The sequence below is a fragment of the Oncorhynchus mykiss genome, chromosome 25 (genome assembly GCF_057628025.1).
Source record: "Oncorhynchus mykiss isolate SJ-2025 chromosome 25, ASM5762802v1, whole genome shotgun sequence".
Lineage (NCBI taxonomy): Eukaryota > Metazoa > Chordata > Actinopteri > Salmoniformes > Salmonidae > Oncorhynchus > Oncorhynchus mykiss.
The window spans coordinates 13,012,483-13,037,319 of NC_143046.1; the positions used below are offsets into that span (position 1 = coordinate 13,012,483).

Consider the following 24,837-nt stretch of genomic DNA (forward strand, 5'->3'; position numbering starts at 1 on the left):
GATCCCACTGCATTGGTCTTGGGATCTCTGACTCTGTAGTTAATATACCCTAACTGCACTGGAGTAGGGAGAGACTCAGAAAAGGTTGGTGACCACTGAAATATACCGAACAAAAATATAAACGCAACATGCAAGAATTTTAAAGATTTTGCTGAATTACAGTTCATATAAGGAAATCAGTACATTTAAATAAATACATTAAGTCCTAATCTATGGATTTAATATGACTTGACAGGGGTGCAGCCATGGGCAGGCCTGGGAGGGTATAGACCAACTAACTAGGGAGCCAGGCCCAGCCAATCAGAATGAATTTTTCCCCACAAAAGCGCTTTACAGACAGAAATACTCCTCAGCTCCCTCACTGACGATCCCACAGGCGAAGAAGCCAGATGTGGAGGTCCTGGGCTGGCGTGGTTACACGTGGTCTACGGTTGTGAGGCCGGTTGGACGTACTGCAAAATTCTCTAAAACAACGTTGGAGGCGGCTTATGGTAGAGAAATTAACATTACATTTTCTGTCAACAGCTCTGGTGGACATCCCTGCAGTCAACATGCTAATTGCACACTCCATCAACACTTGAGACATCTGTGGCATTATGTTGTGAGACAAAACTTCACATTTTAGAGTGGCCTTTTATTGTCCCCAGCGCAAGGTGCACCTGCCCATGCTATTTAATCAGCTTCTTGATATGCCACACCTGTCAGGTGGATGGATTATCTTGACAACAGATAATATGTGGATAACATGTAAACCAATTTGTGCCCACATTTGAGAGAAATAAACTTTTTGTGCGTATGGACATTTTCTGGTATCTTTTATTTCAGCTCATGAAACATGGGACCAACACATTACATGTTACGCTTAGATTTTTGTTCAGTGTAGGTGATTGTTGAGTTGCGACTGTCAGTGAAAAGCAGACTCAACCAGGCATATCGCAATATTTAAAAATACAAATCACAGAAAAACTGTTTGGAAAGCAAATGGCTATTGCTGTAAAGCTATGACATTGAAAACACTCCAATCTGTCTTTTCAATATTCTTATTTTAGTTGAGTGAACAGTAGCTTATCTTATCTGGCACCAGCGGAGAACACCGGCCATATCACCAGTGAATGTGCATATTCACTATCTTTATCATTCGGTCAGTGACAGAGTGACACTTTGTTTTTGGATAATAATTAGATGGACGTCATATTTTATTTGTCTCCCCTTCTCGTAGGCCAGTTATATGGATCAGACAACATTGTTTTATTGATCAGTTTGTCAGTGACAGCAGAGTAGGATATCCTGTATTGTTTGTAGTATTCAAAAGAAACCTGTGCTCTCACTTGGGTGTCCCATACCGGTAAGAAATTAAATCTAATTTCCCCCCTGGACATTTACAATGTTTAATTGACCAGCAGTGTACACATTTCACCCCCCTTTATGTACAGACAGGAGTACATACATCTTCTTAGCCTGTGTCCAGGACATTCCTGCCGGCCAAACCCTCCCCTAACTCGGACGACGCTGGGCCAATTGTGCGCCGCCCCATGGGTCTCCCGGTCGCGGTCGGCTGTGGCTGAGCCTGGACTCAAACCCAAAATCTCTAGTGGCACAACTCGTAGACCACTGCGCCACTCGGGAGGCCCCTGTGTGTCCTTTTATGTACAGGAGTACATTTTTAGTTTATTTTTAACCTTTATTTAACTAGGCAAGTCAGTTAAGAACAAATACTTATTTACAATGACATCATACCCCAGCCAAACCCAAACGACACTGGGCCAATTGAGCACCACCCTATGGGACTCCCTATCACGGCTGGTTGTGATACAGCCTGGAATTGAACCAGGGTCTGTAGTGACACCTCTAGCACTGAGATGCAGTGCCTTAGACCACTGCACCACCCAAGTCTTATTCGTCTGTCTCTCTTTACAGAGCATTTCATTGGTAGCTTTTGTTGTGTCATTACTAGGACATGAAAAAAATTATGCAACAAATGAAGAAAGGCAGGCAGAGAAATTAAACGATCGATTGTGCCATCGCCTCCGAGAGAACGCAGTGCTCCAATGTCAGGTGTGACGACCCTCCCACTCTGTCTGCCATTCTTTCTCTTTGCTCTCGTTTTCCTTGTTAGGGACTAGGCCTGTATGTGTCCTCTCATACCCAGAGAGGCCTGTTCCTTAATAGGATGTCGGTGGGCGGAGCCGGGAGGGTCGTCAGTGAAATGGGACACACCTGGGCTCGGGTACAACTTTCCCCCATTCATTGAGGAGACCATCTCCACGCAGACACGCTGTTATTTTTTGGGGGTTGAGGCTTGTTTGTTTTGGCACCTCAACACCCCTTATTATCAACATTATGCACACACCCACTCACTTATACTACTGATTACACACCATTTACTAATAATATTTTAATTTAATATAACTAATAATACACTGCTCAAAAAAATTAATGGAACACTAAAATAACATCCTAGATCTGAATGAATGAAATATTCTTATTAAATACTTTTTTCTTTACATAGTTGAATGTGCTGACAACAAAATCACACAAAAATTATCAATGGAAATCAAATTTATCAACCCATGGAGGTCTGGATTTGGAGTCACACTCAAAATTAAAGTGGAAAACCACACTACAGGCTGATCAAACTTTGATGTAATGTCCTTAAAACAAGTCAAAATGAGGCTCAGTAGTGTGTGTGGCCTCCACGTGCCTCTATGACCTCCCTACAACGCCTGGGCATGCTCCTGATGAGGTGGCGGATGGTCTCCTGAGGGATCTCCTCCCAGACCTGGACTAAAGCATCCGCCAACTCCTGGACAGTCTGTGGTGCAACGTGGCGTTGGTGGATGGAGCAAGACATGATGTCCCAGATGTGCTCAATTGGATTCAGGTCTGGGGAACGGGCGGGCCAGTCCATAGCATCAATGCCTTCCTCTTGCAGGAACTGCTGACACACTCCAGCCACATGAGGTCTAGCATTGTCTTGCATTAGGAGGAACCCAGGGTCAACCGCACCAGCATATGGTCTCACAAGGGGTCTGAGGATCTCATCTCGGTAACAAATGGCAGTCAGGCTACCTCTGGCGAGCACATGGAGGGCTGTGCGGCCCCCCAAAGAAATGCCACCCCACACCATGACTGACCCACCGCCAAACCGGTCATGCTGGAGGATGTTGCAGGCAGCAGAACGTTCTCCACGGCGTCTCCAGACTGTCACATGTGCTCAGTGTGAACCTGCTTTCATCTGTGAAGAGCACAGGGCACCAGTGGCGAATTTGCCAATCTTGGTGTTCTCTGGCAAATGCCAAACGTCCTGCACGGTGTTGGGCTGTAAGCACAACCCCCACCTGTGGACGTCGGGCCCTCATACCACCCTCATGGAGTCTGTTTCTGACCGTTTGAGCAGACACATGCACATTTGTGGCCTGCTGGAGGTCATTTTGCAGGGCTCTGGCAGTGCTCCTCCTACTCCTTCTTGCACAAAGGCAGAGGTAGCGGTCCTGCTGCTGGGTTGTTGCCCTCCTACGGCCTCCTCCACGTCTCCGGATGTACTGGCCTGTCTCCTGGTAGCGCCTCCATGCTCTGGACACTACGCTGACAGACACAGCAAACCTTCTTGCCACAGCTCGCATTGATGTTCCATCCTGGATGAGCTGCACTACCTGAGCCACTTGTGTGGGTTGTAGACGCCGTCTCATGCTACCCCTAGAGTGAAAGCACCGCCAGTATTCAAAAGTGACCAAAACATCAGCCAGGAAGCATAGGAACTGAGAAGTGGTCTGTGGTCACCCCCTGCAGAACCACTCCTTTATTGGGGGTGTCTTGCTAATTGCCTATAATTTCCACCTGTTGTCTATTCCATTTGCACAACAGCATGTGAAATGTATTGTCAATCAGTGTTGTTTCCTAAGTGGACAGTTTGATCTCACAGAAGTGTGATTGACTTGGAGTTACATTGTGTTGTTTAAGTGTTCCCTTTATTTTTTTGAGCAGTGTATATATATTTAATATATTTGTTATTCCTTCATCTCCATGTTATCTCCCTCTTTGTTACGGGCTACGAGCCGGTTCGTGACACCGTGAAGAGTAGTGGATCTTACCTTCAGGTCATTTCTTTCCTTCCACCATGATGATGTGGTAGCCAGACTTGGTCTTGATGGGAGGGTCTGTGTAAATGGGTCCATGGTGCTGTTGGGTAGGGCGAAGGCAGCGTCCTGGAAGGGTCCAGTCATAGAACCTCTTGTCATCCAGCCCAGATCACCCAGACACAACCAGGATAACAGCACAGTCAATATTGCCACAGTCACAAAGGCTAAAACAGGGGTGTATTCATAAGGCAGACACTGTTGCAAAACACACGTGAAAAGCCGGGGGAACGCAAGAATGCGTATTTTTGCGAGACTGACCTTGAAAAAGGTTATGTCTCGTTTTGTTTTGGATTTTCTCAATGGCAATATTAATCGGATCATTTTTGTACCCCCTCTCCTTGAATTTTCTTTGCGTCTCAGCCATATTTCTATCGAAATCTGATTGTTTTTTGCAAATTCTTTTGATTCGACAGAATTGGCTGTAGGGCAAACTATTTTTCAAGGGAAGTTGGTGATAACTATCAGCCCTCAAACTGTTACGATCAGTAGGTTTCCTGTAAAGATCAGTGTTTCGAACTTTATCTTCACACAAGATCAGAAGATCAAGAAAACTGATTTGACATGTATCAGATTGCATAGTAAATCTCAATCTTTAATTTAAAGACCCTTGCTCCCTTCGGTCTCAACGTAGACTTTGATCTGAAGCCATTCTTGTGATTGTAATCGTTTGTAAGCTTGTGTAGTCTAATATGAATCTATGATCGCATGCTATCCATTCGGTTTTTGTATGCTGTTCTTTGTATGCCATTTTAACATTTGAGAATTAACCAACGATATTAGGACACACTTGGCCATGAATACGACACCGGTGTGTCTTTTGACACTATATAAACGAGTCACCCTGCAGTGTTTGTGATTATACCCTGATGAAGACAGCTTGGCTGTTGAAACATAGTGCTATTACATTTTTGCATCTGAGCTCCTAGAGTGTACGGCTCTCCTTTATTTTATAAGTGTTCTACTCCGCTAGCCAGCACCTCGCCTAAATAGGTGTTCTACTCCGCTAGCCAGCACCTCGCCTAAATAGGTGTTCTACTCCGCTAGCCAGCACCTCGCCTAAATAGGTGTTCTACTCCGCTAGCCAGCACCTCGCCTAAATAGGTGTTCTACTCCGCTAGCCAGCACCTCGCCTAAATAGTTGTTCTACTCCGCTAGCCAGCACCTCGTCTAAATAGGTGTTCTACTCCGCTAGCCAGCACCTCGTCTTAATAGGTGTTCTACTCCGCTAGCCAGCACCTCGCCTAAATAGGTGTTCTACTCCGCTAGCCAGCACCTCGCCTAAATAGGTGCTCTACTCCGCTAGCCAGCACCTCGTCTTAATAGGTGTTCTACTCCGCTAGCCAGCACCTCGTCTTAATAGGTGTTCTACTCCGCTAGCCAGCACCTCGCCTAAATAGGTGTTCTACTCCGCTAGCCAGCACCTCGCCTAAACAGGTGTTCTACTCCGCTAGCCAGCACCTCGCCTAAACAGGTGTTCTACTCCGCCAGCCAGCACCTCGCCTAAATAGGTGTTCTACTCCGCTAGCCAGCACCTCGCCTAAACAGGTGTTCTACTCCGCTAGCCAGCACCTCGCCTAAATAGGTGTTCTACTCCGCTAGCCAGCACCTCGCCTAAATAGGTGTTCTACTCCGCTAGCCAGCACCTCGTCTTAATAGGTGTTCTACTCCGCTAGCCAGCACCTCGTCTAATAGGTGTTCTACTCCGCTAGCCAGCACCTCGTCTTAATAGGTGTTCTACTCCGCTAGCCAGCACCTCGTCTTAATAGGTGTTCTACTCCGCTAGCCAGCACCTCGTCTTAATAGGTGTTCTACTCCGCTAGCCAGCACCTCGTCTTAATAGGTGTTCTACTCCGCTAGCCAGCACCTCGTCTTAATAGGTGTTCTACTCCGCTAGCCAGCACCTCGTCTTAATAGGTGTTCTACTCCGCTAGCCAGCACCTCGTCTTAATAGGTGTTCTACTCCGCTAGCCAGCACCTCGTCTTAATAGGTGTTCTACTCCGCTAGCCAGCACCTCGTCTTAATAGGTGTTCTACTCCGCTAGCCAGCACCTCGTCTTAATAGGTGTTCTACTCCGCTAGCCAGCACCTCGTCTTAATAGGTGTGCGTCCCTTTTTCTTCTAGACCCTCCCGCTTTGTTGCCTTGGCGTCTGTTTGGTTCCTAGTAGAGGTTGACCGATTCATCGGAATGGACGATTAATTAGGGCCGATTTCATAACAAATCGGTAATCGGCATTTTTGGACACCGATTGTGGCTGATTACATTGCACTCCACGAGGAGACTGCGTCGTGGCAGGCTAACTACCTGTTACGCGAGTGCAGCAAGAAGCCAAGGTACGTTGCTAGCTAGCATTAAACGTATCTTATAAAAAAACATCTTAACATAATCACTAGTTAACTACACATGGTTGATGATATTACTAGTTTATCTAGCTTGTCCTGCGTTGCATATAATCGATGCGGTGCCTGTTCATTTCTCATCGAATCACAGCCTACTTCACCAAACGGGTGATTTAACAAGCGCATTCGTGAAAAAAAAGCACTGTCGTTTCACCAATGTGTACCTAACCATAAACATCAACGCCTTTAAAATCAATACATAAGTATATATTTTTAAACCTGCATATTTAGTTAATATTGCCTGCGAACATGAATTTCTTTTAACTAGGGAAATTGTGTCACTTCTCTTGCGTTCCGTGCAAGCAGAGTCAGAGTCAGCGTTTCAATCTACTACTTGAAGTAGTTGTTCTCCTTCCTGGCTCATTGCGAACTATGTGAAGACCATTCCTTCCTAGCAAAGACCCTAATTAATTTGCCAGAATTGTACATAATTATGACATAACATTGAAGGTTGTGCAATGTAACAGGAATATTTAGACTTAGGGATGCCACCCGTTAGATAAAATACAGAATGGTACCGTATTTCAGTGAAAGAATAAATGTTTTGTTTTCAAAATGATAGTTTCTGGATTTGACCATATTAATGACCTAAGGCTTGTATTTCTGTGTGTTATGTTATAATTAAGTCCATGATTTGATATTTGACAGAGCAGTCTGACTGAGGGGTGGGAGGCAGCAGCAGGCTTGTAAGCATTCATTCAAACAGCACTTTCCTGCGTTTTGCCAGCAGCTCTTCGCAATGCTTCAAGCATTGAGCTGTTTATGACTTCAAGCCTATCAACTCCCGAGACTGGGCTGGTGTAACCGATGTGAAAGGGCTAGCTAGTTAGCGGGGTGCGCGCTAATAGAGTTTCAATCGGTGACGTCACTCGCGCTGAGACCTTGAAGTAGTTGTTCTCCTTCCCCGCGGCTTTTGTGGAGCAATGGGTAACACTGCTTCGAGGGTGGCTGTTGTCGATGTGTCCCTGGTTCGGGGCGAGGAGAGGGACGGAAGCTATACTGTTACACTGGCAATACTATAGTGCCTGTAAGAACAGCCAATAGTCAAAGGTTAATGAAATACAAATGGTATAGAGAAAGTCCTATAATAACTACAACCTAAAACTTCTTACCTGGGAATATTGATGACTCATGTTAAAAGGAACCAAGACCTTTCAAATGTTCTCATGTTATGAGCAAGGAATTTAAACATTAGCTTTCATATGTTCTCATGTTCTGAGCAAGGAATTTAAACATTAGCTTTTTTACATGGCACATATTGCACTTTTACTTTCTTCTCCAACACTGTTTTTGCATTATTTAAACCAAATTGAACATGTTTCAGTATTTGAAGCTAAATTGATTTTGTTGCTGTATTATATTAAGTTAAAATAAGTGTTAATTCAGTATTGTTGTAATTGTCATTATTACAAATAAATCAAATCGGCCGATTAATCTGCATCGGCGTTGAAAAATCTAAATCGGTCGACCTCTAGTTCCTAGAGTAAAGTTTACGTTGCAAAACATTTTGCAACAGACCAAAAGATTTGCAACAGTCTGCAACTAATGAATACACCTCCAAGTTCTCCCATCTGAACAATATTATTGAAAAATTAACAAGTGATAGACAGCAAGACGGAGGATGCCATCTAGTGGATCTTTTGGATACTAACAGACATCACCCTTTTCAACTACATGATAAACCAATACATTACACTACCATAATAAACCAATACACGAGAGATCGTAAAGGTGAATGTCTGTTAGTTGCTGTTAGCATGGGAAAGGCTCTCGTACCCCGTGTCTGGCTTTGTCTTCACTGTACTGGAAAAGCCACTTCACTGAAGCGAAAACCGGACTTCAGTTTCTCCACCGCCTCCATGCATTTACCATGTTTCTCACACAGGATATGTCTGACCTGGGGAATACATTAAAACAACATAGCTAGTCAATTTAGCTAGCCGTCTATGCTCACATGAGTACACACTGTAGCCAAAGACATTACAGCATGGTGTAACATAGACTAGCTATCTCGCTACCTACCTTAACAGAAGTGCCTCCTTTTCGTCTTCTCTTCCTTTTTTCCTTTGTCTCCACCCCCTGCAGCAGCTCCACCTGAATGATAACGTTCAACATAATAACATGACTAACATGGAGATGGCTGCCTAGCTGCTAGCTAACTACTGTTGTAAAGTTAGCATGTTTTTCAATCCAACATGCCTAGTCGATTTAGTGATGAATAAAGTAACCTTTGCCTCCCTTGGCACCTTCCCCCCTTCCTTGGCACCTTCCCCCCTTCCTTGGCACCTTTCCCCCTTAGGTGGCATTCTTGAAAATACCCTTTACAGAAAACGAATGGGACAACTGGAAATATAACTTCTAGCTAGCCATCTACTACAAGACACGCGTAGTCGTGATGTTTCTGCTTTATAAATGTGCGCTAAACTGCGCGGAAGTAAACGAGAAATTGCGCATGCATCATCCAGTTTAGATGTTTTGAACAATACTAATTTCCTATACGCACCGTTTTTATATCAAATCGTTTTCCAATGCATATTGATTTTTAAAAGCTATTTATGATGTGTGCTCACTGGGTTTCCTTGGGGTAAATTACAATGTTAAGCTTCACTGGAAAAGTTTCTGAACGCAACAGCATTTCCGACCAAATAAAGAAACCCTGTTATTTACCGAGTGGGCTGAGCCAGACGGTTACTATGGGAATCAGACACAACACAAGGTTCAAGGTGACTTTTGTTTTTGTTGTGCGAGAGTTTCTCTGATACAAATACTTGTACTTCACACCAAGACATGGAATGTACATTTTTTTAATCTCATTAATTGAGATGGCTGATAACTAATGAACATTTTACAAACGATAATGGAATTGTACAAGAAGATTCTGTGTCTGGGAAGAGGTGGAGCAGCAGAAGTATTCCTGATGAAACACGCGGAGTCTAAGAGACTGCATGCAGTGAAAAGAATACAAGCAGACGACTCTCGCAAAACAAAGACCAAAGAGGCCATCCTACAAGAAGCTGAAATCATCAGGAAGCTGAATCACCCTCACATAGTGACCTGCAGCGAGGCTCTCTTTGACTCAAATGATGGATACATCTATATAGTCATGGACTACTGTGATGGAGGGACACTGGATGACAAAGTCAAAGAGAGAAAGACAGGGGACTATTTCCCAGAGTGGATGATAATGGAGTGGTTTGTACAGGTTACCATGGCAGTCAGCTACATTCACTCAGCTAGAATCCTCCACCGGGACATCAAAACCTCCAATGTGCTTCTAACTAAGAGAGGCGTGGTAAAGGTGGGGGACTTTGGAATATCCAAGATAATGACCAACACAGTGGATATGGCTCGTACCTGTGTTGGTACCCCCAGCTACCTGAGTCCAGAGCTGTGTCAGGACGTCCCATACAGTTCGAAGTCTGATGTCTGGGCACTGGGATGCTTGCTGTATGAGATCTGTTCTCTCAGACCGCCGTTTGCTGCCTCCAACCTGCTCAGTCTGCTCTCTAAGATCATCAGAGGAGAGTACAGCCCTGTTCCCCAGACCTACTCAGACAGCATCACCCCTCTGGTCAAGATACTGCTCTGTCCGGTGCCTGAGGACAGACCTAGTGCTGGAGCCATACTGGACATGATCTATGTACGGGAACATCTCAGAGAGTTTGTCAAGCACAGGGAGATAGAGTTAGCAGTGTATGATAATGTAGACTCCAGATCCATACCCCTCTCTAGTTGGGTCTGTGAGTGTGTGAGAACATCTGGCTCTGTGAGTTCACCTGCAGATAAGAGCCTGGCCGTGACTGCAGAATGGAAGGAGGACAGCAGCAGTGACAGTAACTCTGGTACTCTGATTACATGCTTAACTCTTGCATTGTTTAGGCCCTATTGTGTTTATATGCTGTCTTTGGTGCTTGTGTGACACTATCTCTCTCGATCTCTCTCTCTCAGGACCACTTCCGCTCACACCTTCCTATACAGGGGAAGAGGAGGGGGACAGTACAGAGCCCTGTCCCAGAGATAATGAGGAGGTAGAAGGTGATGTGGTCAGCGTAGGCCAGTCTGACTACTCTGAGGACTTTGATGACGACAACAGCTTGTCTTCCATAGAGGAACACAGAGAGGACGAGGCAACCTCTATAACTTTTAACTCTGTCACGGAGGATGTCTCTATGGACGCTAATGGTAAATCTGATAGAAACAATTAGGTCTAATAAACAATGTTTTGCTCATTCAAAAGCTGTGTGCTTGATCCTCATAGATAATCCACTATTAAGATTACATTTCAGTATCTGAATCAACCATTTACGTCTGTGTACAGTGACCCCTGAAGTGGAGGACCCTAGTGAGTACCCTGATGACTTTGAGGAGGAGGAAGACGAGGATGTGATGATGGTGGTCCACTATGCCGGTGCTGCTCTGGAGCTCTCTGCAGAGGGTGATGGGGAGGAGTTTCAGCTGAGGGACGCAGGGGGTGTGGCTGTCACACTGAAGACTCTGAGAGACAGCTATATCATGGGTAAGTGTGTGTGTGTGTGTGTGTGTGTGCCTGCCTGCCTGTCTGTGTTGTTGATTGTCTATCTGTGTCATTGCAGAGGGCATCGGCCCCTCTCTCTACGAGCAAATCAGCGAACACTTTGAGAGACGGTCTCAGCCCTGAAGACCAGCAGCCACACTTGAAACACACACTGGGGACCTGACCATCTGGAAAACTGCAATCTCATATTCACTCGCAACCAAGAGGGTCAACTGTGTTAAAACATTTAAATGGTGGAAACAACCCCCCAAACCTGGACTTCTGATGCACCATGACATTACCTGTAGGCCTACGATGCAGCAAGTTTATGTTGGGGAATGATTTGTCATCCATCATGGTTCATAACATTGTAAACAGAAGAGGGTGCTATCAGGCTTTTCATTGAAACTGTGGAGGGGAAAATACCCTGAGTTGCTGTGGCAGTTCACAGCCCAAACTGATTTGAGGTTTCATGACACCGGTAGCAAGTTAAAAGATTAAAGGAGATACCACCTTGAAGTGTGAACATATGTGGGTAAGACTGTGAGAACACCCTCCTTCAAAATACCTTGAAGTGAAGTAAGCAGAAATCTGAAGGGGTTTTTGTTGGTTCCCTCCTGGAGGCAGTGAAACTGTAGAAGGTGCTTGAAAAATAAAGAAAATTGATTCGCTTACGATGTCAAGTAGAAACTTTCCTTATTTATCTATTTAATTACTTCCATGTAAATGCATTTCTATGTTGTCTCAATGTTTTACTTCATGTACTACTGAAGAAATCCCATTCATTTTTACTGAAATGTTTGGCAATATGCTAAACTCAGCAAAAAAATAAACTTCCCTTTTTCAGGACCCTGTCTTTCAAAGATAATTTGAAAAAATCCAAATAACTTCACAGATCTTCATTGTGAAGGGTTTAAACACTGTTTCCCATACTTGTTCAATGAACCATAAACAATTAATGAACATGCACCTGTGGAACGGTCGTTAAGACACTAACAGCTTACAGACGGTAGGCAATTAAGGTCAGAGTTATGAGACCTTTCTACTGACTCTGAAAAACACAAAAAAATAAAGATGCCCAGGGTCCCTGCTCATCTGCGTGAACGTGCCTTAGGCATGCTGCAAGGAGGCATGAGGACTGCAGATGTGGCCAGCGCAATAAATTGCAATGTCCGTACTGTGAGACGCTTAAGACAGGTGCTACAGGGAGACAGGGCGGATAGCTGATCGCCCTCGCAGTGGTAGACCACGTGTAAGAACACCTGCACAGGGACAGGTACAGGATGGCAACAACTGCCTGAGTTATACCAGGAACCTCCATCAGTGCTCAGACTGTCTGCAATAGGCTGAGAGAGGCTGGACTGAGGGCTTGTAGGCCTGTTGTAAGGCAGGTCGTCACCAGACATCACCGGCAAAAATGTCGCCTTTGGGCACAAACCCACCGTCGCTGGATCAGACAGGACTGGCAAAAAGTGATCTTCACTGACGAGTCGTGGTTTTGTCTCACCAGGGGTGATGGTCGGATTCGCGTTTGTCGTTGAAGGAATGAGCGTTACACCGAGGCCTGTACTCTGGAGCGGGATCGATTTGGAGGTGGCGGGTCCGTCGTGGTCTGGGGCGGTGTGTCACAGCATCATCGGACTGAGCTTGTTGTCATTGCAGGCAATTTCAACGCTGTGTGTTACAGGAAAGACATCCTCCTCCCTCATGTAGTACCCTTCCTGCAGGCTCATCCTGACATGACCCTCCAGCATGACAATGCCACCAGCCATACTGCTCATTCTGTGCGTGATTTCCTGCAAGACATGAATGTCAGTGTTCTGCCGTGGCCAGCGAAGAGCCCGGAACTCAATCCCATTGAGCACTTCTGGAACCTGTTGGATCGGAGGGTGAGGGCTAGGGCCATTCCCCCCAGAAATGTCTGGGAACTCACAGCAAGAACTGGCAAATCTGATGCAGTCCATGAGGAGGAGATGCACTGCAATACTTAAATGCAGCTGGTGGCCACACCAGATACTGACTTTTGATTTTGATCTCCCCCTCCTTTGTTCAGGGACACATGTTTCCATTTCTGTTAGTTACATGTCTGTGAATCTTATGTTCATACAAATATTTACACATGTTAAGTTTGCTGAAAATAAACACAGTTGACAGAGAGAGGATGTTTATTTTTTTGCTGAGTTTATGAAAGAGGAATCTTTATCAGCACATTCGTCTGGTCTGTCATTGTTCTGCCGAGTTTGAAGCAACCAACAGAGATGTAAGGTAATGCCTGTTAGTTAGTTAGATAAGCAAGACACCCCTAATCTATTTGTGTTCCATAGTATGGGTCGTGGGGTTGCAGAAACTGTTTCAGAGGATATCTGCATGTCCCAAATGGCACTGTATTCCCTATATTGTGCACTACCAATGGGCCCTGGTCAAAAGTAGGGCACCATATAGGGAATAGGGTTTCATTTGGGACGTAGCGTTGTTTCAGAGTATGAGATGGTTATCTCTGCTGTCTCATGATTTCCTGTCATAACCCAGAAATGTTTTCCTTTGCCTCATATTCTCATCGAGACCCATTCACACATCTCCATGATGAGGGGACATTCACACATCTCCATGATGAGGGGACATTCACACATCTCCAAGATGAGGGGACATTCACACATCTCCATGATGAGGGGACATTCACACATCTCCATGATGAGGGGACATTCAGCAACACTTGAAGGACAATGGAATTAAATGAAAAGCGTATTTATTGCTAAACATAGAACCAGCGTGTTTCGGCCTTTCACCTTCATCAGGTTTTTCTTCGAAGCCAAAACGTGCTGGTTCTACTTTTAGTAATAAAGAAACTGTTTTTTATTCAATTCCATTGTCCTCTGTGTTGCTGGATCTCCTCGCTCCTCAATTCTTGCACCTTGTTTGGAAAGCGAGTTGACAGCAGTGATCCCTTCCCTTTGCACATCTCCATGAGGACAAACGCCCGCCCAGACACAAACATATTGCAATGATAATGATCAACATTTAATTCATAATGATCAACATTTAATACAGCAGGGAGGGAACAACATTCTGTACTGCCCTCTACTGGCCAGAGAGGAAATTAACTTTCCAACTGTTGGAGGTTATGCAATGGATTGTGCTAAATTTGGTTAAAAGTCGGCCTGCGACCATTTTAGAAAATCCCCGAAAAGTACACAGTAATAAGCCCCTCCCATGTGGTTGAATCATAGGAGTTTCATGTCCGTCTTCACACCTCATAAGCTTTATTTAGCTCAGCTGTGACCAAGTGGAGCTAAACAATTAGTATCACTTGTTCTTCCTACGTACACACATATAGATGACATAGGTCATAGGTCACAAGTAAGGTCTGACAGATCTGCCTTGCGTCCCAAATGGCATCCTATTCCCTCTATAGTGCACTACTTTTGACCAGGAGCCATAGCTCTCTGGTCTAAACCTGTATAGGGAATAGGGTGCCATTTGGGAGGCGTATTCTGTCTCTGCTTGCTCATCATTGCATTATGGAAAGTTGGAAAAACCGGTGGGCAGGTGTAAAAAGTACCTAATTGTCATACTTGAGTAAAAGTAAAGATTTCTTAACAGAAAATTACTCGCGTAACAGTGACGCGGTAAAATACTACTTGAGTAAGTCAAAGTATTTTTTTTTAGTATACTTAAGAATTAAATGTAAAAGGATAAATTCCAAATTCTTTATATTAAGCAAACCAGACGGCACCATTTTCTTATTTTTGTTATTTACGGATAGCCAGGGGCACGCTCAAACACTCAGACATCATTTACAAACAAAACATTTGTGTGTAGTGAGACCACCAGATCAGAGGCAGTAGGGATGACCAGGGATGTTCTCTGTTTAGTGAGTCCACCAGATCAGAGGCAGTAGAGATGACCAGGGATGTTCTCTGTTTAGTGAGTCCTCCAGATCAGAGGCAGTAGAGATGACCAGGGATGTTCTCTGTTTAGTGAGTCCACCAGATCAGAGGCAGTAGAGATGACCAGGGATGTTCTCTGTTTAGTGAGTCCACCAGATCAGAGGCAGAGAGATGACCACAGATGTTTTCTGTTTAGTGAGTCCTCCAGATCAGAGGCAGTAGGGATGACCAGGGATGTTCTCTGTTTAGTGAGTCCTCCAGATCAGAGGCAGTAGGGATGACCAGGGAGGTTCTCTGTTTAGTGAGTCCACCAGATCAGAGGCAGTAGAGATGACTAGGGATGTTCTCTGTTTAGTGAGTCCGCCAGATCAGAGGCAGTAGGGATGACTAGGGATGTTCTCTGTTTAGTGAGTTCGCCAGATCAGAGGCAGTAGAGATGACCAGGGATGTTCTCTGTTTAGTGAGTCCGCCAGATCAGAGGCAGTAGGGATGACTAGGGATGTTCTCTGTTTAGTGAGTCCACCAGATCAGAGGCAGTAGAGATGACTAGGGATGTTCTCTGTTTAGTGAGTTCGCCAGATCAGAGGCAGTAGGGATGACTAGGGATGTTCTCTGTTTAGTGAGTCCACCAGATCAGAGGCAGTAGAGATGACCAGGGATGTTCTCTGTTTAGTGAGTTCGCCAGATCAGAGGCAGTAGAGATGTTGAATTGGACCATTTATGAATTGGACCATTTATCTGTCCTGCTGAGCATAAAAAATATAAGGAGTACTTTTGGGTGTCAGGGAAAATGTATGCAGTAAAAAGCACACTATTTTCATTAGGAGTGTAGTGAAGTAAAATAAAAAGTTGTCAACAATATAAAAAGTAAAGTTACCCCAAAAAACTACCCCAAAAAACGACTTAAGTAGTACTTTCCACCACTGCCACTGGTGGGTAGGTGGGGGAGAGGATGGCATTTCCAGGTAACATTTTGATCTCCCACGTATTTTGAATAATGAGATATTTTAACAACCTATTGATCTAAGAAGTGAACACAGCAGCTCCCTCTATTGTTTGGGAATTCCACACACTGTTTAGTGGCATTATCCATCCACGTTCCACAGTTCCATTTTCTCTATCAGTGGATATATCTCATTGTGAGGTCTGTGTGATGAACATAATCACATGAGGACTTCAACAAATAGATGGGTTGTGAGCGGAAATGTGTTGCAGGATTCATATCATCACACCATCTGTCCTCTTTGAAGTTTCCCACACAAAACACGCACACACACACACACACACAGACACCCATGCAAGCAAACAAGCTTAGTTGAAAAGTGCTGTATTAGAGACAAGATAGACAGGATGAGATATGGACTGCCTGTAGTGCATAGCTGTCTGAGTCAGGAGAACTAGGAATGGCTTCCTATCATCACACAATCTGACATCAGAAATATCCCCCTCAACCCATATTCTGTACCTTGTCACTCATCTCTCTGCCCACACACTGATGGTGTGCAGACATATGTAAAGAAAGCAACACCTTCTGACTGTTGACTGGAACTTAAGGCACCTTTCAGAATCCAACCACTTTTAGAACCAAGTCATCATATTTAATAGAAATAATGTTTACGTTAGAGATCAGACTTTAAACCTAACATCACCTCAGCACCCAGACGAAACACATCAACAACTCAAATTTGATGTTAAATATTCAATGTCAGCCACAGAAATCAGGTGGTGTACATACCAACATATTGGGGCATACTCCATTCAGATACGTTGAATTGTGTTGTAATGTAATTCTTTTTTTTTTTGAATGACCTCTTACTATGTGGCCAAGCTAGAGAATGGTCTTTTGGTTTGAGGGAGGGTGAGCGTTCTAGGGGTGAGGCAAACCCTAAACAAACCACCATTTTAAAAAGGCCTTTAATAAAGTCTGACTGAAATTAATATATAAATTCGTATGTTTTATTTTGTTGATTCTCTTATTCAATGGGTAAAAGTAATGTATAGCAACCCCAGGTGTAAAATAGTCAATAATGGCTACTACTGTTGTAACGTCTGCTTCCAACTCACACTCTCAAACACATAGATCCCCAATCACCTGAATTCTGATCACCTGTTCACACACCTGTATGTCAGTATCACACACTATTTAGTTCAGTTCTTTGCACCCCGTCATTGTGAGGTATTGTTTGTTTTTGTTACACGTTCTATTCGGAGCTCTGTTTATTTCCGTATTAGTCCCGCGTATCATAGATTTTGGCCATCCTCACTAACGACGCCGTTTTGCCTCCTCCCTGCCTGTACTTTTGCCCATCTCATTTCCTGTCATCATCCTCTTGCCTGATCTCCCGGACTACGTCATTAGCCTTTCCCCTGCCTGTACTGTTACCTGTTTGTACTTCCTGTGTATGACCTTCTGCCTGTCCCTGGACCCAGACACCTGCCTCCTCCTGTATATGACCTTCTGCCTGTCCCTGGACCCAGACACCTGCCTCCTCCTGTATATGACCTTCTGCCTGCCCCTGGACCCAGACACCTGCCTCCTCCTGTATATGACCTTCTGCCTGCCCCTGGACCCAGACACCTGCCTCCTCCTGTATATGACCTTCTGCCTGCCCCTGGACCCAGACACCTGCCTCCTCCTGTATATGACCTTCTGCCTGCCCCTGGACCCAGACACCTGCCTCCTCCTGTGTATGACCTTCTGCCTGTCCCTGGACCCAGACACCTGCCTCCTCCTGTATATGACCTTCTGCCTGCCCCTGGACCCAGACACCTGCCTCCTCCTGTATATGACCTTCTGCCTGCCCCTGGACCCAGACACCTGCCTCCTCCTGTATATGACCTTCTGCCTGTCCCTGGACCCAGACACCTGCCTCCTCCTGTATATGACCTTCTGCCTGCCCCTGGACCCAGACACCTGCCTCCTCCTGTATATGACCTTCTGCCTGCCCCTGGACCCAGACACCTGCCTCCTCCTGTATATGACCTTCTGCCTGCCCCTGGACCCAGACACCTGCCTCCTCCTGTATATGACCTTCTGCCTGCCCCTGGACCCAGACACCTGCCTCCTCCTGTATATGACCTTCTGCCTGCCCCTGGACCCAGACACCTGCCTCCTCCTGTATATGACCTTCTGCCTGCCCCTGGACCCAGACACCTGCCTCCTCCTGTGGTCCTTTCCTAATAAACACCTGCTGCGCCCTGCGCTTCAAACCAGCTTGTGTCTCCCATTGTATTCATTACAACTGTCAAGAAGAGTTAAACAAGGGTGTCCACTGTTTCCATATGTATTCATTATGGCCATTGAAATGCTAGCTATTAAAATCACATCAAATAAGGACATTAGGGGATTAGCCTTAAACCCCCCCCCCCCCCCCCCCCCCCCCAAAAAAAGGCTTAAAATCAGAGGTGTCCATGTATGCCGATGACTCAAGTTTAATATTAAGTCCACAAGCTAGATCCCTGCAATGTCTCATTGAAGATCTAGATGATTTTCTGGCCTGAAACCCAATCATATTACGCATTGGATCTTCAAAGGACAACTTTTACATTACCCTGCAGTTTACCAATAACATTACCCTGCAGTTTACCAATAACATTACCCTGCAGTTTACCAATAACATTACCCTGCAGTTTACCGATAACATTACCCTGCAGTTTACCAATAACATTACCCTGCAGTTTACCAATAACATTACCCTGCAGTTTACCAATAACATTACCCTGCAGTTTACCAATAACATTACCCTGCAGTTTACCAATAACATTACCCTGCAGTTTACCAATAACATTACCCTGCAGTTTACCGATAACATTACCCTGCAGTTTACCAATAACATTACCCTGCAGTTTACCAATAACATTACCCTGCATTTTACCAATAAAATGGGCTGATGATGAAGTAGACGTACTTGGTATTCACATCATAAAAAATATTAATGAACGCTCCACAATGAATTTCAATAGAAAATGTGCACAGATAGGCAAGATCCTGCAACCATAGAGAGGCAAATACCTGTCTATTTATGGAAAAATTAATTACACTGATTAACTCTGTTTACTCACTTATTTATGGCGCTGTGTACTCCAGATAACTTGTTTTTTAAATCATATGAGCAAAAAATATTTAGCTTTATCTGGGATGCTAAACCAGACAAGATAAAGTGTGCCTATCTATGTAATGAATTTGAACTGAGTGGGCTGAGATTATTCAATTTTAAAAGCTTCACTTGCACAAAAGTTTTACTTAAACCCAAAATGGTTCTCAAGTAGATTACTAAAAGAAGCTCATCCCTTGTTTAAAAATGGCATTTTTGCAGATTGCCACTCTAACCGATGTGAAATGGGTAGCTAGTTAGCGTTGGTGCACGCTAATAGCATTTCACTCGGTGACGTCACTCGCTCTGAGACCTTGAAGTAGTTGTTCCACTTGCTCTGCAAGGGCCGCGTCTTTTGTAGACTGATGGGTAACGATGCTTCGAGGGTGGCTGTTGTCTGTGTGCTGAGGGTCCCTGGTTCGACCCCAGGTAGGGGCGGGGAGAGGGACGGAAGCTATACTGTTACATTGATGCTGTGACCCGGGTCACTGGTTGCTGCGGAAAAGGAGGAAGTCAAATGGGGTGTGAGTGTAAACGATGTGAAAAGGCTAGCTAGTTAGCGGTGGTGCGCGCTAATAGCGTTTCAATTGGTGACAGTCACTAGCTCTGAGACCTTGAAGTAGTTGTTCCCTTTGCCCTGCAAGGGCCGTGGCTTTTGTGGCGCGATGGGTAACAATGCTTCGAGGGTGGCTGTTGTCTGTGTGCTGAGGGTCCCTGGTTCGAGGCGAGGAGAGGGACGGAAGCTATAATGTTACACCACTTCTCAATTGAAAATGAAACCATGTTCAGGTTTCTCCCTTTTTCAAACAGGCAAAACAGAGCTGGTTACAATTTCATCCCATGGAAAGGAACAAATATTACAACAAATAATATTCCAACCCACATAGAAATCTGAAGAGGGTGGCAAGCAGAGATAGGTGGGATGGGGTGAGGGAAACCGGGGGTTGGATCATGGAACTGGAGATGAGAGGGAATGAAGTTTGAGTGAGGGGTAAAATGACAGTTTAAAAAAACATTCAAATGCACGCATTGGATGGTTGAGCGTTGGGCCAGTAGCCGAGAGGTCGCTGGTTCGGGTACCTGAGTCGACTGGGTGAGCGATCTGTCCACATGCGCTTGAGTGGGGCACTTGATCTGATTGCTTCTGTGAATCACTCTGGATTGGAGTGTCTGCTAAATGACTCAAATGTTATGTAAATGTTGAGCGGCTAAACTGCAGGTGAATTATATGTTTTAAAATGCAGTAAAACACTACCAAGGATGGGGAACACCTGTTGTCATACCCATGTTATCTTTATGACCTTCAAAATCTTTCGACCGCTGTGGTTTCCCCATAGGACCATTATTATCATCACAAGATGACCATGTACTGTAAATCTATGTAGATTACCACTGGGCCTCTCCACCCTGGTCACTTATCTGCAGTCAGAGGATCTTGTTATTTCACTCGAGAGAGAGAAAATAGTCACCACAGCTAGCCTAACATTACTCACAGCTCTCTGGGCCTTTCTACCCTGCTCTGTTATTGCCTGCATCACTAATGATCCAGGGTCCCCTGTGTGTTGGCAGCAACACTGAAACTATGATGTCACCTTCAGCCATGCCGGACATCCTCAATTGAGAAGAGCAGCGGTGCTATTTCTGATGTACTGTGAGAATGTACATTGTGGCACAGTGGCTGTGTTCCAAATGGGACCCTATTCCCTATATAGTGCACAACCTTTGACCAAGGCTCATAGGGCTGTGGTCAAAAGTTGTGCGCTATATTGGGAATAGGGTGTCATTTGGGATGCAGCCCATATCTCTGGGTCGGAGAGCCAGGCTGTATAGTTAGGCCTACTTTATGTCTCAACAGAAGGCAGAACTGTGTTTAAATAGTATTTGAAATCATTTAATATATTTTATTTGTGCTTGATTGAACTTGCCTGGCTCAATGGACTGAGAGTGATGGGGACTGATGAGCGCTACAGCAGTCTCAACTTAATCGCTGGTTGAAAACATTTCTGCCCCTTCCAAAAAATAGAATTTGTAGATAATTGGCCCTATTTCTGGGACTCACCCACAAACAGGACCAAGCTTGGCTTGCTGAGGAGTGACGGACTCCATCCTAGCTCGAGGGGTGCTCTCATCTTCTCAACGTAGACAGGGCTCTAACTCCTCTCACTCCACAATGAGATAGAATGCAAGCAAGGTAGCAGGCTGTTAGCCAGCCTGCCAGCTTAGCACAGTCAGTGTAGTCAGCTCAGCGCTCCCCATTGAGACCGTGTCTGAGCCTCGATCTAGGTTGGGCTAAACTAAACATGGCTGTGTTCGCCTTAGCAATCTCACTGGAATAAAGACCTTCTCCATTCCTGTCATTATTGAAAGAGATTGTGATACCTCACATCTCAAAATAGGGCTACTTAACGTTAGATCCCTCACTTCCAAGGCAGTTATAGTCAATTAACTAATATCTGTTCGTAATCTTGATGTGATTGACTTCACTGAAACATGTCTCAAACCTGATGAATTGACTGTGTTAAATGAGGCCTCTCCTCCTGGTTACACCAGTGACCATATCCCCTGCGCATCCTGAAAATGCGGAGGTGTTGCCAAGATTTACGACAGCAAATTTCAATTTATATAAAAATAAAATGACTGAGTTTTAATCTTTTGAGCTTCTAGTCATGAAATCTATGCAGCTTACTCAATCATTTTTTATAGCTACTGTTTACAGGACTCCTGGGCCGTATACAGCGTTCCTCACTGAGTTCCTGTCGGACCTTGTAGTCATGGCAGATAATATTCACATTTTTTGGTGACTTCAGTTTTCACATGGAAAAGTCCACAGACCCCAGGCTTTCAGGGCCATCATCATCAGTGGGTTTTGTCCAACATGTCTCCGGACCTAATCATTGCCACAGTCATACCCTGGATCTAGTTTTGTCCAACATGTCTCCGGACCTAATCATTGCCACAGTCATACCCTGGATCTAGTTTTGTCCAACATGTCTCCGGACCTAATCATTGCCACAGTCATACCCTGGATCTAGTTTTGTCCAACATGTCTCCGGACCTAATCATTGCCACAGTCATACCCTGGATCTAGTTTTGTCCAGTGGAATAAATATTGTGGATCTAAATGTTTTTCCTCATGTCCTGGACTATCGGACTACCATCTTATTACGTTTGCAATCACAACAAATAATCTGCTCCGACCCCAACCAAGGATCATCTAAAGCCATACTATAAATTCTTGGGCAACCCAAAGATTCCTAGATGCCCTTTCAGACTCCCTCCGCCTACCCAAGGACGTCAGAGTACAAAAATCAGTTAACCATCTAACTGAGGACGTAAATTTAACCTTGCGTAATACCCTAGATGCAGTCGCACACCTAAAAACAAACATTTGTCACAAGAAATTAGCTCCCTGGTATACAGAGAATACCCCAGCCCTGAAGCAACCTTCCAGAAAATTGTCACGGAAATGGCACTCTACCAAACAGGACATCTTCCGACTAGCTTGGAAAGACAGTACCGTGCAATATCGAAGAGCCATCCTATTTTTCCAACCTAATTGAGGAGAATAAGAACAATCCCAAATGTATTTTTGAGACAGTTGCAAACAGTGGAGGCTCCTTAGAGGAGGAAGGGGAGGACCATCCTCCTCAGTGAATTTCATGAACATTTACATTGTAAAACATTAAAAAGGTCACCTTTTTAGATACAACTATACTAAATATAATCACGTCACCAAATAACTGATTAAAACACACTGTTACGCAAAAGTCTACAGTAGCCTCAACAGCACTCTGTAGGGTAGCACCATGGTGTAGCCAGAGGACAGCTAGCTTCCGTCCTCCTCTGGGTACATTGACTTCAATACAAAACGTAGGAGTCATGGTTCTCACCCTTTTCCATAGACTTACACACTAATTATGGCAACTTCCGGAGGACGTCCTCCTGCCCATCAGAGCTCTTGCAGCATGAACATGTTGTCCACCTAATCAAAGGTTCAGAGCTAACACTGCAGTGTATAAAATGTGGTGAGTAATTGACTCGAGAGAAACATAATAGTTGAACAGTTTTGAAAAAACGTATTTCTTCCAAAATGGAGAAGCAAGAGAGAAAGAGATTTATTCTCTTTTTTTCCCACTTAGTTCAAATCAAATCAAATCAAATTTGTCACATACACATGGTTAGCAGATGTTAATGCGAGTGTAGCGAAATGCTTGTGCTTCTAGTTCCGACAATGCAGTAATAACCAACGAGTAATCTAACTAACAATTCCAAAACTACTACCTTATAGACACAAGTGTAAGGGGATAAAGAATATGTACATAAACATATATGAATGAGTGATGGTACAGAGCAGCATAGACAAGATACAGTAGATGGTATTGAGTACAGTATATACATATGAGATGAGTATGTAAACAAAGTGGCATAGTTAAAGTGGCTAGTGATACATGTATTACATAAAGATGCAGTAGATGATATAGAGTACAGTATATACGTATACATATGAGATTAATAATGTAGGGTATGTAAACATATTAGGTAGCATTGTTTAAAGTGGCTAGTGATATATTTTACATCAATTCCCATTATTAAAGTGGCTGGAGTTGAGTCAGTGTGTTGGCAGCAGCCACTCAATGTTAGTGGTGGCTGTTTAACAGTCTGATGGCCTTGAGATAGAAGCTGTTTTTCAGTCTCTCGGTCCCAGCTTTGATGCACCTGTACTTACCTCGCCTTCTGGATGATAGCGGGGTGAACAGGCAGTGGCTCGGGTGGTTGTTGTCCTTGATGATCTTTATGGCCTTCCTGTGACATCGGGTGGTGTAGGTGTCCTGGAGGGCAGGTAGTTTGCCCCCGGTGATGCGTTGTGCAGACCTCACTACCCTCTGGAGAGCCTTACGGTTGTGGGCGGAGCAGTTGCCGTACCAGGCGTGATACAGCCCGACAGGATGCTCTCGATTGTGCATCTGTAGAAGTTTGTGAGTGCTTTTGGTGACAAGCCGAATTTCTTCAGCCTCCTGAGGTTGAAGAAGCGCTGCTGCGTCTTCTTCACGATGCTGTCTGTGTGGGTGGACCAATTCAGTTTGTCTGTGATGTGTACGCCGAGGAACTTAAAACTTACTACCCTCTCCACTACTGTTCCATCGATGTGGATAGGGGGGTGTTCCCTCTGCTGTTTCCTGAAGTCCACAATCATCTCCTTAGTTTTGTTGAGTGTGAGGTTATTTTCCTGACACCACACTCCGAGGGCCTTCACCTCCTCCCTGTAGACTGTCTCGTCGTTGTTGGTAATCAAGCCTACCACTGTTGTGTCGTCCGCAAACTTGATGATTGAGTTGGAGTCGTGCGTGGCCACACAGTCGTGGGTGAACAGGGAGTAAAGGAGAGGGCTCAGAACGCACCCTTGTAGGGCCCCAGTGTTGAGGATCAGCGGGGTCGAGATGTTGTTGCCTACCCTCACCACCTGGGGGCGGCCCGTCAGGAAGTCCAGTACCCAGTTGCACAGGGCAGGGTCGAGACCCAGGGTCTCGAGCTTGGAGGGCACTATGGCGTTAAATGCCGAGCTGTAGTCGATGAACAGCATTCTCACATACAGTAGGTATTCCTCTTGTCCAGATGGGTTAGGGCAGTGTGCAGTGTGGTTGAGATTGCATCGTCTGTGGACCTATTTGGGCGGTAAGCAAATTAGAGTGGGTCTAGGGTGTCAGGTAGGGTGGAGGTGATATGGTCCTTGACTAGTCTCTCAAAGCACTTCATGATGATGGAAGTGAGTGCTACGGGCGGTAGTCGTTTAGCTCAGTTACCTTAG

At 44.8% G+C, this 24,837-nt stretch overlaps 1 protein-coding gene and 1 pseudogene across 1 annotated transcript; one reads left to right on the forward strand and one right to left on the reverse strand.

Annotated features, from left to right (window-relative positions):
- LOC110504591 (peptidyl-prolyl cis-trans isomerase NIMA-interacting 4-like) overlaps positions 1–9,337 on the reverse strand; it is a 36,265-nt pseudogene extending 26,928 nt beyond the window's left edge.
- nek12 (NIMA-related kinase 12) lies at positions 9,011–11,724 on the forward strand. The gene is given in 6 exon segments (XM_021583351.3): positions 9,011–10,379; positions 10,486–10,719; positions 10,856–11,053; positions 11,130–11,176; positions 11,178–11,225; positions 11,227–11,724. Coding segments are annotated over 6 exon segments (1,599 nt in total). The 5' UTR covers positions 9,011–9,373; the 3' UTR covers positions 11,293–11,724.
- Positions 11,725–24,837: the final 13,113 nt, after the last annotated feature.